This window comes from Corvus brachyrhynchos, unplaced genomic scaffold (genome assembly GCF_000691975.1).
Source record: "Corvus brachyrhynchos isolate BGI_N302 unplaced genomic scaffold, ASM69197v1 scaffold60, whole genome shotgun sequence".
In the NCBI taxonomy this organism is placed as follows: Eukaryota; Metazoa; Chordata; class Aves; order Passeriformes; family Corvidae; genus Corvus; species Corvus brachyrhynchos.
Window position 1 is genome coordinate 1,340,010 of NW_008236767.1, and position 12,572 is coordinate 1,352,581.

General features: G+C 38.0%; 1 protein-coding gene across 1 annotated transcript in view; it reads left to right on the forward strand.

The window, feature by feature from the left end:
- ASXL3 (additional sex combs like 3, transcriptional regulator) overlaps window positions 1-12,572 on the forward strand; it is a 114,283-nt gene that overhangs the window by 58,887 nt on the left and 42,824 nt on the right. Inside the window, exons 8-9 of the mRNA XM_017727397.1 lie at window positions 8,470-8,587; window positions 9,509-9,628. Of these exons, the coding sequence (XP_017582886.1) occupies window positions 8,470-8,587; window positions 9,509-9,628 (238 nt within the window). The remainder of the gene's footprint in view (window positions 1-8,469; window positions 8,588-9,508; window positions 9,629-12,572) is intronic.

Genomic DNA, 12,572 nt, shown 5'->3' on the forward strand with positions numbered 1-12,572 from the left:
TCTTATAATAGAATTGGCACCCCCCCCCCCCCTTTTTTTTTTTTTCCAGTGGATGCTGCCACACCCCGAGAAGTGGGGAGGTTATGGTTTAGCTCATGTGTTGCTTCTGAATTGTAGGTTATTAGACCTGTACAGCTCCAAATAACATTTCAGGTTGACGTTTCTACCACAACTGTAATTCTTATTAGAAACCAACCTACAAGAGACTAAATTTCAGAGCAGGATGGTTAACGCTGTAATTTAGCCCTGATTTACCCGAATCTATAGAACTAGTTTATCAAGATTTCTTTGTTTGTTTCTTTTTTTTTGGACACAGGTGTCCAAGTGCCTAGGTTGGCACTGAAGGTAGAATCCTGATCTCCCATGATGCTGGTGTGAATTTGCTTTCCTGTCTTCAGCTCACACTGCTTACCTTTCTTTGAGAGAAGAACAAGAGCAAACTCACCAGTCTTGCTCCCTCCACACTCATTCTGTTAGGACTTCTTTCCTTGACTGCAGCCAGATGCAGGTTATCTTGAAGCATTTTGCTGTCCATAGAAAGTAATCCCGTATGAGTCTGTCTGTGGTGTCTCTCCTTTGACTCATCTGAGCAACTGCTCCTACACATGCTCTAATATAAGCCTGATATATTTGCCTGCCCTGCTTTCCTTTCCTCACCCCAAAGAAGCAAAGGTGACAGAGGAGATCATTATGATGATTCTGTCCTAATCACTTAGAATTTAAGTGCAGGGTGTCTTCCTGAAAGGCTCTGAAAATCCACTGTGAACTGAGAGATATTTTTTGTACTGAATTCCTCGTTATAGAGAGTTTGCTGCACTTGCTCATTGTCTCTGTTAACCATCTTCCTATGTTTCATTTCAGATGCCACAAATGTACCAAGGCCACAGTTGGAGAATTCTGGTTCCCTAGCTGAAGCATTTGACCAGATGTCTGGCAACATAAGTGATGATTCTTGACAAATTTTCCTGACAACAAATGGAAAAGAAGGAAAACATGTTGCTTTTTGACTTCTAGAGAGACATGGGAAGGGACACTGGAGTTTACAAAATGCATTCAGGAGAATGGAAGTTCGAAGAGGATAAGCTAAACTGATTTTCTGATTGCCAAGACAAGTCTAGGGAAGAGGACAGAGAAACTATGGCAGGGAGACTGCATAAAGGGGAAAAGAAGCTGGGAGAGCAAGAGTTCCAGCAGAAGCTGTTCAGGGAGTACATGCATTGCCCGAAGGCTGGCTGCACGGTATGTCCCTCTAAAGGTCCCTATGCATGGGCAGCATGTACCAGCTGCTCAACACAGTGCTTTGGTAAGACGCAAGACAATGTTTATGAGACTCTCTTCTGGGTCATGCCCCTGGTCCTCAGCCCTTACCTGTGATGGGAAGAAAGGGACAGGAATCCACACAATCCCTGCTTTCTTTTTGTACTGCTTTTTAGTAACTAGCTCCCAGTTGCTGGAGCGTTCTGCTTGTCTCTCCTCTGGGGCTGTTTGCACAGCATGCTTTTTACGGCGCTCCTGCACCTTTTCTGTTTTAATAAATGTATTTTACAGAATTTCTTAGTCTGAGAAATAACTAAAGAATTTTAAAGCAACTTCAGAACTACTGTGCTGAAGCATAGTTGCCCCTCTGCCTCAGTGTAGGACAGTACCCCTCACTTAAAGTATGTCCTGGCATGAGCATTACCTTTGTTTAAACCTACCACTGCTACATAGTGGAATCTTCTTCCCAAATATGGGTTGAAAGTGTTCTCTTTCTTCTGTTCTGTAGAGATGCAGTTGCTTTTTCCAAGTCTCAGATAGTCAAGCTGTAGACAGCAGCCTAGTTCTAAGCCTTGCTTTGTCTGATTCATTAAGTAGCTTGTCCCTTAAGTAGCCTGGGGAACTATTTCAGATGGATTGGTCATTGTTATTGTATTAATGAAAATATAATCACTAGAGATTAGAGTCCCAGTTAAGCTTTTCCAGTGGTGTTACCTGATTTTTCCTTATAGTGGCAGTGAATATCTGTGTGAGTATCTTCTTTTGGGCCATGTGAAAAGAACAGCTTTTGATTTGAATAGTTTGTAACATGAAATTATATCCAGGTGACAATGAATCATGTCTTGATTTTGAAGTGCGTCCTAGAAAATGTTGGCCTTTTCAGGAAAAGACAGGATTTGGAACAGCTCACAACTCTTCAGAGCTCTAGGAAGCCTCCTACAAAATGTTGAGAAGCAGTTATCTACAAATGGTGTTCCAGGAGCTGTTGGGTAGGTCCCCAGAAGGCTGTGTGCTCAGGATGTGTGGGCAAGCGGGAGTACCCAGGCTCAAACAGGATGTCAGGCAGAAAGACATTACACTGCTTATGCTGGTGCAATGTAAATTCTCTGAGGGGTAATGTGAGAAGATTTTTTTGCCTGGGAAGTCTAGACATGAAGCCCCTGCTGTATGCTTTGGCCCCTGTGCGGAGTGTGTTTGAAAATTTAACCTCATGGAAAATGTTGATTACAGTTTTAAGATTTTGTATTGATGTTGCTCTCTTTATTTTAATTTGTTTTTAAGCTGCTTTCTACAAACTGTTTACTTACCTATATGTGCTTTGTTGTGCCAAAGAACAGATTCCCCATAAAACACTTTTCAGCTGATAGATGTTATTAATTTAATACTACACAAACCATTAAAAAAATCCCAATTCTTCTCTCTGTAAAAAAGCTTTCACTGAGTTGATGCATATGCCATCATCATTCCCATTCACATGCAAGTCAAAACAGACATTGAACGCATCACGTGTTTTTTGCCCTTGGTTCTGTGCTTGGGAAAGCACCAAAAACATTTGCTTTGCAGTCCATTGTGATCTGCAGCAACTGTAGCTGTGGCTGCATTATTGCAATCCCGTAGAAAGTAGTGCTGGCTTGCAGGTGTAGAGACACACATATGAACACACAAATCTCTGTGTCTCTGCCCCACAAAGGTCCAAGCACTTCAGAGTTGGTTGGTACACAGGTAAATGTTCAGTGTTAATGTGTACTGTAGTCCTACAGAAAGACCCTGAGCCCTACTGAGAGCTAAAGAACAAATACACAGCAAGACATTCTTTTTATTCCAAATACAGATGTAAATATCACAAGGAAGGAGGATAGCACGGGACAAGAATAGATGCTTATTTGAGGAGGTATTCGCATTTGTTTGAAAATAAACCCCAGGTCTCCAAACTTCCATCCTGCTGATTCTGACACTGCTCTTCATCTCCAGATGATAATTGTGTACACTTGGCACCATACTGACATGTTTAGTGTATGGTCTGGTTGGAAGTAAATTAATTTGCTTTGGAAATGGCACTTTGTACCTTGTAGTTGTTTTCATAGGACATCTTTATTGTGTTTTAATCTTATGTTTGCATGCTTATAACTGAGTACTTTGTTTATGTTTAATATAAGAATTAGTGGCATCCAGGAAACAATAATGGGTTTACTCTTTGTGATTTGTGGTGCTTACTGTTTTAGTTTAACTGCTCTGTCTGTCTGTGAAACAGGTTGCCACTGAGAAATTTTAATTTAACAGACGTGGGACTTAAAGGCTCTTATTTTATTAACAAAATGAGGGTGAGAGAGAGGACAAAGACTGAATTTTATAGTGGTGTTAAGTGTATCAGTGATAAACCATAAACCTGTTCCATCTTTGTCAATTTGGGATCCATAACCATGATGTGGAGTTGTTATTTATTTTGTGCGAGAGACTTTGCTCAGTCTGTCATAGCTTGTATTTTCACATGGCAGAATGGAAGAATTCCATAGCTTTACATTTCTGATCTGAAATGTGTGAAATTTCAAAGGCTATGTTTCATGATATGAGTTTCAGAATGTAGACTTGACGTTTATGGAACAAGTAGAAATCTGGGAAGATACTGCTTAATGCAACCAAGTGTTACATGTCTTTGTTGTTAATAACTTAATTTTTAACATTCTCAGCATGTCACGCATTTAAGCTCAAATGAAAGTGGTTTTCTGCATTAATGGTTTATCTGTGTGCTGCATTTTTTCATTCTGAGTTGAAAAGATGTGGGAAAGAAAAATAACAAAAAAAAAAATTGATGAGCAGCGGTAAAATCAGAGCACAGATGTTGACATTTTGCTTCTGGTGCTCTTTTGGGGAGGTATTTTGCCCCCATCTCCAGTTATCTTTTGGTTTATATTGTTTCCTTTTATTCTTACTTGAAAGATGGCTTTATGAGTTTCTAATGAAGACAGTCAACCATTTTGTTACATGGGTGAAGAAGCCTTTCCTGTGTTAAGATCAACTAAACATGACATTATTGTTATTAAGAGCATATAATGGCATTCATGAAACCTCCAAAATACTGCCATACTGCAGTAGGGATAGAAACTCCCTGAAAAAAAAAAGGAACCTTGCTCTTGTCACCTCTTTATTAAAAAAAAAAAAACAAACAACTCTTGGAATTAGAAGTTCACTGTTAATTTCATGGTGTTTTTCTTTTGCCATCTATCTTCAGAGTTTATGTTTTCTTAATTATCATCTTTTTATTTTATTTTGAGTTCTTTGGATGAAAATGGATTGATAGTTTACTTAAAGATTTTGGCAATAAAAATAACTTCATTAAACCAAATAATTATGCCAAGCACTGTATAATGACCATGGCAGTGTTATTCAACAGATGGTCACAGGTTCATTTTTATGAATGGGAATATTGGGAATTCTCCATATTCATTATGTGCAAGAGATTCACAGATGTCCTTTGCAAATCTGCTTGTGAAAGGCTGGATGTAAGTATTATATTTTGGTGGTAATTTTAAGAGACCCTTTAATGTTTTAACTTGTATATTACATGAACTTTCATTTCCTTTCCTTCTTTTGATTTATTTGATGTACAAACAGGATGGTAGTAATGTCTTACAGAATACATCAACAGTGATCAGTTCTAGGTATTTAAAACTTGCAGCTTTTTTAACTCAGGCATTTAGCATGAATTGATTGAATGCATTTAAAATGTAAACATAGCCTCATTAAAGAAAAATATTCTTTATGTAAGCTATCATATGCACTACATGTGTTTTTCTCTAATTTTCCATAGTGAAAATGACACCTTACCATTTGGTAAAATCATCATCTGTTTCTTGCAGTTCTGCAGGAAGTCCAGCTAGGAGGTTATATATCTCTAAATATGGATGAGATGCAAAAGGCTGTGTCGGTAAAGGATGACAATGTAGTTAGTATGTGTTAGTTACTGTTTCCATATCTGCAGTGATATCTGGAACCATTTTTCCATGTAATAAGTTACAACATTTCTCATTTTCTTCAGTGCTAGTTATAAATTTGATTTATTTGGTTGTGGTGACTAGGAAAGCACTAAATTAGCTTGGTGCACTAAAAGCTCAGTATAGCAGGCATTTGGTGCATGTTTCACTTGGAGTAATCTCATTGACTTCCCAGCTAAGTAGAATTAATCTTGGGTTACAAGATTCTTGTCTTATCCTACAGTAGTCTTGTATTCTAAAATTAATATCCCTCAGGCTAGGTGTAGAGAAGTTATATATTTGTCCTCAGCAGAGACTACAGAGATTGTCCTTCATTTATACTTAACTCCTTCTAGTATTTGGCTTCCCTTGGATCTGGGTGTCAATCAGCAGTTTCTCCCACCGATGGGTTGCTCCTAGTGTTGTCTTGCAAAGATTTGTCTATCCAAAATTTCAGACCCTGCAGCTTCAAAATCGAAGGAGAATTTAACACAAAATTGTTGTGATTAGCCAGGCATATCACAAGAATGTCTGTGCAGAATCTCAGCCATCTCTTTGCTCTGGAAATCATATGTTAGATTATTTACTTGATATCTTTGTGCCCTCCTCCCCTGCCTCATGTCTTTCATTTGACAAATGAAAAGACAGAGAGGCATGAGGAAGGTTATGTGCCTATTCTTTGTACACAGGGTGATTCATTGGTAATTCATTCACTTTATGGTAAAAGTTTTACTTAGATTTTAATATCCACATGGTCTCAGACTTAACTTGGGCCCTGTTTGGTGATCGGTTCCTTGTGCTGTGAAGCTGGAGGAGCTGGGGAAGGGACTGGCAGTGAATCAATGGGTGTTAGAGGAAAAAGAAACCCTGAAAAACAAATGTGCATCAAAAGGAAATGGTGTCTTTAAGGTTTGTGCTTGACCCTCACATATAGAGGTGCTTAGCCTGTAGCTCAAGAAGTGTGCTATGCCTCAAAGTAAATAGTTCTGGTGGCTTTGTCTGCTCCCAGCTGTATTTCCTCATCTAACTGTCCAGGGGGTGCCTTGCATTAGTGCTTCATGAGCATGAGTTGGCCTGTGCTTCTTGGAAATGCCAAATCGGTTGCATAAATGTGTCCTTAAGGGCCACAAGGGGCCTTCCAGTAACAGAAAGAAGGTAAGTGGTGCACCTGACAAAGATTGGGTACTGCCCTCGCTCCAGCAGCACGTGTGTCACCTGAGGTGTATGAACATTGCGTGCCTGTCACTGGTGGTGGATACACTGCTGGTTCCTTTCTCTCCTTCATGGGAGCTCAGTCTAAGGATTGAAAATCAACTAGAAGGCTTGACAAAGAATCTCCCTTTGCCACAGTGGCTGTATAAATCATTAAGATGGTATTTCCATATGAATGCTGGCAGCAAGGTTGTGTACCCTTGGTAGAGGTGGAAATTGTCTTGGAAAGTCAGGAGGAGGCAGGAGGAGAGCATGGAGCATTGTTTGGGCTCTAACTGTTTGTCTAGGGAGGATGGCTTGAGGATGGCATCTGGCAAATCAGGCTGTGGCGCACCATGATACAAAGCTTGGGTTGTGTTATATTGGTGTGTTGTTAGTGCAGACATTGCCTGTCTTTTCTGTTAATTTTTAGTGAACTGTTTCCCACTGTCTCCATGGTATTACTGTTAATTAAGGATCCCCTAGTTTGACACTTAGGTTTGTAGGGTCATTTTTGGAATTTTGAGGAATTTTTGAGAAATGTTAGCACTTTAGAATTTTCTGTCCACAGGTCTGGCTGTGCTTGCTCATTAGCAGTATGAATTTTCTGTCTCAAAAATGTTTGAAGTATAGATTGTTCTTTATGGCTTTCTTCTGCTTCTTTGGTTCAGTGCAGATCTGACCAGCTTCCTTTGTTTGGTTTCAAGTGTTCTAATTTGCTTTTTATTGCACAGTGCTTACGTGTCTTTTAAGAAGTACAATAAAATGGGTTAATCCATGAAATAGCTTCTATGTGGCCTGGTGTATTTTATACTGTGTAGAGTGTTATTTAGAGGAATAGACCGATATCGATTTCTTTCTTCTCAGGGTTTTTTTTTCCTTCTATTATTTAGCTATGTGAACAATTTGGAAAGGTATTACAATCCATTAAAGTTACAGACTTAAACCTTATAGGGTATCAGTCATTCATGCTCATAAACCTATAGGGATAATTCATATCAAATATGTTCCTTGTTCATATGATATTACTTTAATAAATCCCCAAAGTTCCTAACACAAATCACAATTGTAAAAATAGAGTGGACAGTAAGAATGGAGAAAAATAGCCAGGAGGCTAGGAGAGATCTGTATTAAGCCCATCCCATTCTGATTAATTCCAGAATTTTAATGCTTGCAGATGCATTAATTGGCAGGTGTTCATATTTGTATGTTTTAAGACCTTTTGAATGAGGTATCATTTTCCATATAAAACAGTCTGGTGGGTATTTGCTATTTCTAGTCTGTAGATATTTTATATTACACTACCAGCCCTGTATTTGATACATTTATGAAACACAAAGCACTACCATTTGTAGAGATTTATTCGTGTATCATTTTTCCCCAGATTTGCCAGAACACCATCATGTTCGTGTTCTGAAGGTTAATGCCCAAAGTCAAACAGACAGAAGCCAAATGCTGCAAGGTTTCCAAGATTAGGACTGATTCCCTTCACGAAAATAAATGATTCCTGCCATGTTCAGTGATTTTGTGCAGCACTACTCACGGCTGAGTGAGTGCATCAATACTGTAGTCCTTACATGCTGTACATACTGATGACACTCTGTGTTAACTTGATTGACTGAGCAGTATACTGGAGAGGATGCACCTGCGAGAGATGTGCAGACATATATATTTTTATTCTGGTTTTGAAACATTTTGGTTTTACTTTTTTTTTTTTTTCTTGGAAGTCTTAGTTTCACATTTCAGGGGTTATCACGTTGTGCTGTTAAGGTAGAGGAAACAGTTACGTGCTTCTTTGTTGTCAAAACTGGATTGGAAAATGATCTAAGGTGCATCTTCTTTCTCTATTAAAAAGAGGGAAAAAAGCCTGAATTTATATTTTAAAAGAAAATGACATAAAGAGGACGAGTGTGAAGTCTGGCAAGTCAGTAGCTGTGTAAATTATGCTTATTTTAAGGGTTTCAGTTTAATGGTAGAGAAATGTCATGTGTAATTCACTTACAAGCATTATTTTTTGCTACAGCTTTATGTTTTGTTATCGTTTTTGTAGGCTTTAAGACAACAGCAGAAAAGAAGAAATGGAGTCTCAATGATGGTAAACAAGACTGTTCCTCGTGTTGTTTTGACACCATTAAAGGTGTCCGATGAGCAGTCGGATTCACCTTCAGGTAAATAGCTAAAGGACCGTCTGCAAGATCAGCTCTAGTCACAGAGCCTTCTTCTGAATCAGCTGTGTAGCATACAGAATTTGGAATTGCTGAAATAATATTTCCACTGGGTGGCTTTGTTTAACATCTTTATTTCCTTATCAAGTCTCGTGTCTCAAGGATGGAGATTTTTCGTTAATAAAGAATTGAAGGCACACAGTAGAATGACAATTGGTAATATCAGCAGCTTTAAAGGAATGCAAAGTAACATTTTGTTTGGCTCTGGAGCTCTAATGGAGGACCACATGCTGGTATTCAATGCCATAAAAAGAGGAGGGGGGGGAAGGCAAGCTTCTCTGTGAATGTGAATTTGTGTCTCAGTTCGGCGTTGCAATACTCAAATCCTTTTGTTAGCTTTTCTTCTTCTTATACCGTGCTTATCACTGCAGCATAACCTTGACCTTTAGCTCTGGTGGTGAAGTTGCTTCATTTTAAGAGATTTCTGTGTCTATGTCTAACACAAATTGACAATTGTATTTCCAAATACATCTTTTCTTTAAATGTTTCTTCACAAAGAAATGATCTTTTTTCAGCCGTAGATTGCTTTACTGCCCCATAACTTGAGGTTAAAATATTTTTTAAAATACCTCTTGGGCATTATAGAACTATGTTTTTTTTATTAGATCGGTGAACATTTTTATTGACTACGGGTTCAGTAAACTTTAGTTTTCAGCACTTAATTGATTTATTGAGCTTTTACTTCCAATTCTTCTGATGAGTAGGAATTGTATTGTGACCAGAAAAGTATATTGCCTTTCAGCAAGAAGATGTCAATTTTTTTAAAATCCTATTTTTGTTTTGTTTACGGTGTAGGGGGTGCTGAGGGGATTGTTAGTAAAAGTGCAAAAGCATCACATTTGAGGGATTTTATTTTTTTCAAAGGATCTGAATCTAAAAATGGTGAAGCAGATGGTTCTGATAAAGAGATGAAACATGGGCAAAAGTCTCCAACTGGAAAGCAGACAAGCCAGCACTTAAAGAGGTTAAAAAAATCTGGTTTAGGTGAGTAGGAGTAAAATAAATATCTTACTTATATTTTTATAGTCTCTGTGTTCTCTTGAAAAGTTTTATTTTTCTGTTTACTTGTCCCTTTTTCAAACTCAGCAGCTGACCCTCTCTCAAGAAGAGATCTTTCTGTCTACCTGGAAAATCCATGGTCAATTTTTTTTTCCTCCTCAGAATGATTGTCTGTAGTCTCTTTTGAAAGTTTGACAGAGCCAAGCAACTGCAGGCAGAGAGGTGATTTAGCAATTAGAATCTGATTGTTACATAATGAGTTTTTGGGGGATGGAGGCAGGGTGTAACAGAAATTCTTTCTTTGTGGTGAATTTGCTTGCCATCTAATGTGCATTTATTCCCAGAGTTAGTAGCATATTTGCTTACATCCTTGCCCTGTTAGGAGATAACCTTCTCTTTTCTTCATTTGCATTATTGCATGTCATATAGAGATTTGGCATAAAATTTTTGGTTGGTTCTCCTTCTTTGGCTGATTTATTTCTTCATTGGATCTGTAATTATTTTGAAGCTACATCTCTTGAGGTGGTAGATACAGTTCTGGTTTTATTTTCTGTGGGTTTTTTAGCAAGGTTCATGGATCATGTTCTGTAATTAACAAAGAATTTTCTCTGAAGAGATGCTAAGAGTAAATTCTCAATCTCCATGTGATAGGCAGATTTTCCTGCCCTGCATGAAATTTAATTGGAAAAGTTCCCTAGGGAGCACAAAATATAGTGTTCACTAAGACTCTTGTCTCTGCTTAAGTAAAGTCAAATAATGTCATAACTGTTTCTTTATCTTTACCGAGTACTTTTTGCATTCAGCCGAGTGCTGAATCATTTAGAGAAGTATTTTGCAATGTGGCCATGTTGGAAAAGATAACCAACAAGCTTTTTGTCTTGGCTAAATCCTAAAAGTTATTTTCTGTCTGTCTTTGTGGGGATAAGATTGTTCTTCTTTATTAGTCATCCATCCTTGTCCTATTTTAATACATAATGATCCTGTAAATTAGCTCCAAGGCACTTCGCTTCCTAAATGCCATGGGTGATTTGTTCAGTATGGTATTGCCAGTTCCTGGAAATGTAACCTACAAGCCTTATTGTATCACAGCCTCCCATGAAAGTGTACTTTGGTTTCATACATGATCTTTCTGCAGATTATCAGTCAGTCCCATATGGACAGATACTTCTCTATGTTGATCCAACAGCATTATTCTAAATAGACAATACTCCTTCAGTATAACAGCTTTTGCTGTGCAAAGTTATGTTCAATGTTAGATGATTTCCTGTAATTTTTCTCTACATTTAAGACTGAGATACATCATTTCAAGTATACATTCCTCCCCATCTTCAGATACTACATCAGCTGTTGGCTAATGATATCAAATGAATTCATTAGGGGTTTTCTTGGTGGATTTTGGAAAATAAATTCTCTGGCCTTTTTGGACACCACACATGGAATGCAGGGAACTTCGTATAAGGTTTAAGCGTTTCTGTTCTTGTACTTGCTGAAATGTTTCTCTCATGACACATTTCTTGGGATGCTAAAAGTGCAGTTGTAGAGCAGCTTTGAGAATGGGTCCAGAGTCCTGTATAGTGCACAATTCAGCTCCAGATACTGTTTCATTGTCTGAAACTCTGCTGATCTGCCCAACATTCATTACATGTTGTGTTTGATAGACTTTCTGAGCTCTGATTAAATATGACTTTTCTTCCCTTTTAGTTAACAGATTCTTCCAACTGTGTGATTTCTGTCCTTTTTCTGTTTTCATTTTTATACCTTGATGTAGAACCATGGTGCTCCCATCTCCTTACAGTTAATTCTCTATGTTGGAGACTGTTCTCATATTTTACAAGGCTGCAAGCCTGAATTTCTCTCTTGTCTTACAGCTCCTATTTCTGATCTGGACAGTGATACCTCTGAACTATATAAGGATTCAAAATGCCTTTCTCTGTGGAAAACAACGTAGAAAACATTGGCACATGTTTTGTCATAAACTCCTCTCAGAGCTCTGATTAGTGATGCAGTAGTGTCATGCTTCCATGCTGCTCCCAAATACTTCACTAAATCTTATTACAAACTTGGGACCTGCTGTACAGATCCTAAATTAGCCATAGGAAGGGTGCAGGAGAGAAAATTTGTTGTTCTTCTGAACAGATTTTGAGGATTATTTTTTTTAAATAGGAGTGTGGTGGGGATCCACAGTTTGCTACTGGCCTAGAATTAATACACACATTTCTTCCAGAAGTTGATAAAACCTCCATAGTATTCTGTAAGTGATAGCAGGTCAAATAAATCAGAAAATTTAGGTTTGTCTTTTTTTCTTGGGCTTTTCACGCTCTGAGAATATCTGCCACTGAAGGATGTTACTGATTTTGCAGTCATGTATCTTATTTGAGTTTGGATTATCTCTGTGTATATGCCTTCCCATAGGATATGAAGTGCTAGCTGGGGAAAATGTTACTCTATTTTGGAGTCACTTAGAAGAGGGGGATATGTATTTTGTATTGATTAAAGAAGAGAATATACATACAAGCATTAAAATTCAATACATCATACAACTTGTGTTATGCTCAGGGACTGTGTTCTTTCTACATTTATATTTAGTGGGTGGAACAGATGGTGCAGATAGTTTATTGTGATGCATTCATGAAAATGGGCACTTTTTCCGTGCAATTGTCCTGTATAACAGGGCATTCATTTGTTGGTAATGGAGTCTTTGCTGTACTGAAAAAAAGTATGTTGGAAATATGTGTTGGAAAAGGTTATCCTGTGCTGAGTGCAAAGTAGTCCTCATCTCATTCAGGTACTATTGTCTGCTGAAAAATAAAATAAAATTACAAGAATGTTTGCAGGAGGCTGTGACTGAAGTGGAGCTTTTAGAATTTACCAATCTGCATTTTCTTGCATATGTATATTTTGTGGTTACAGACTTTCAGGGAAGAAAACA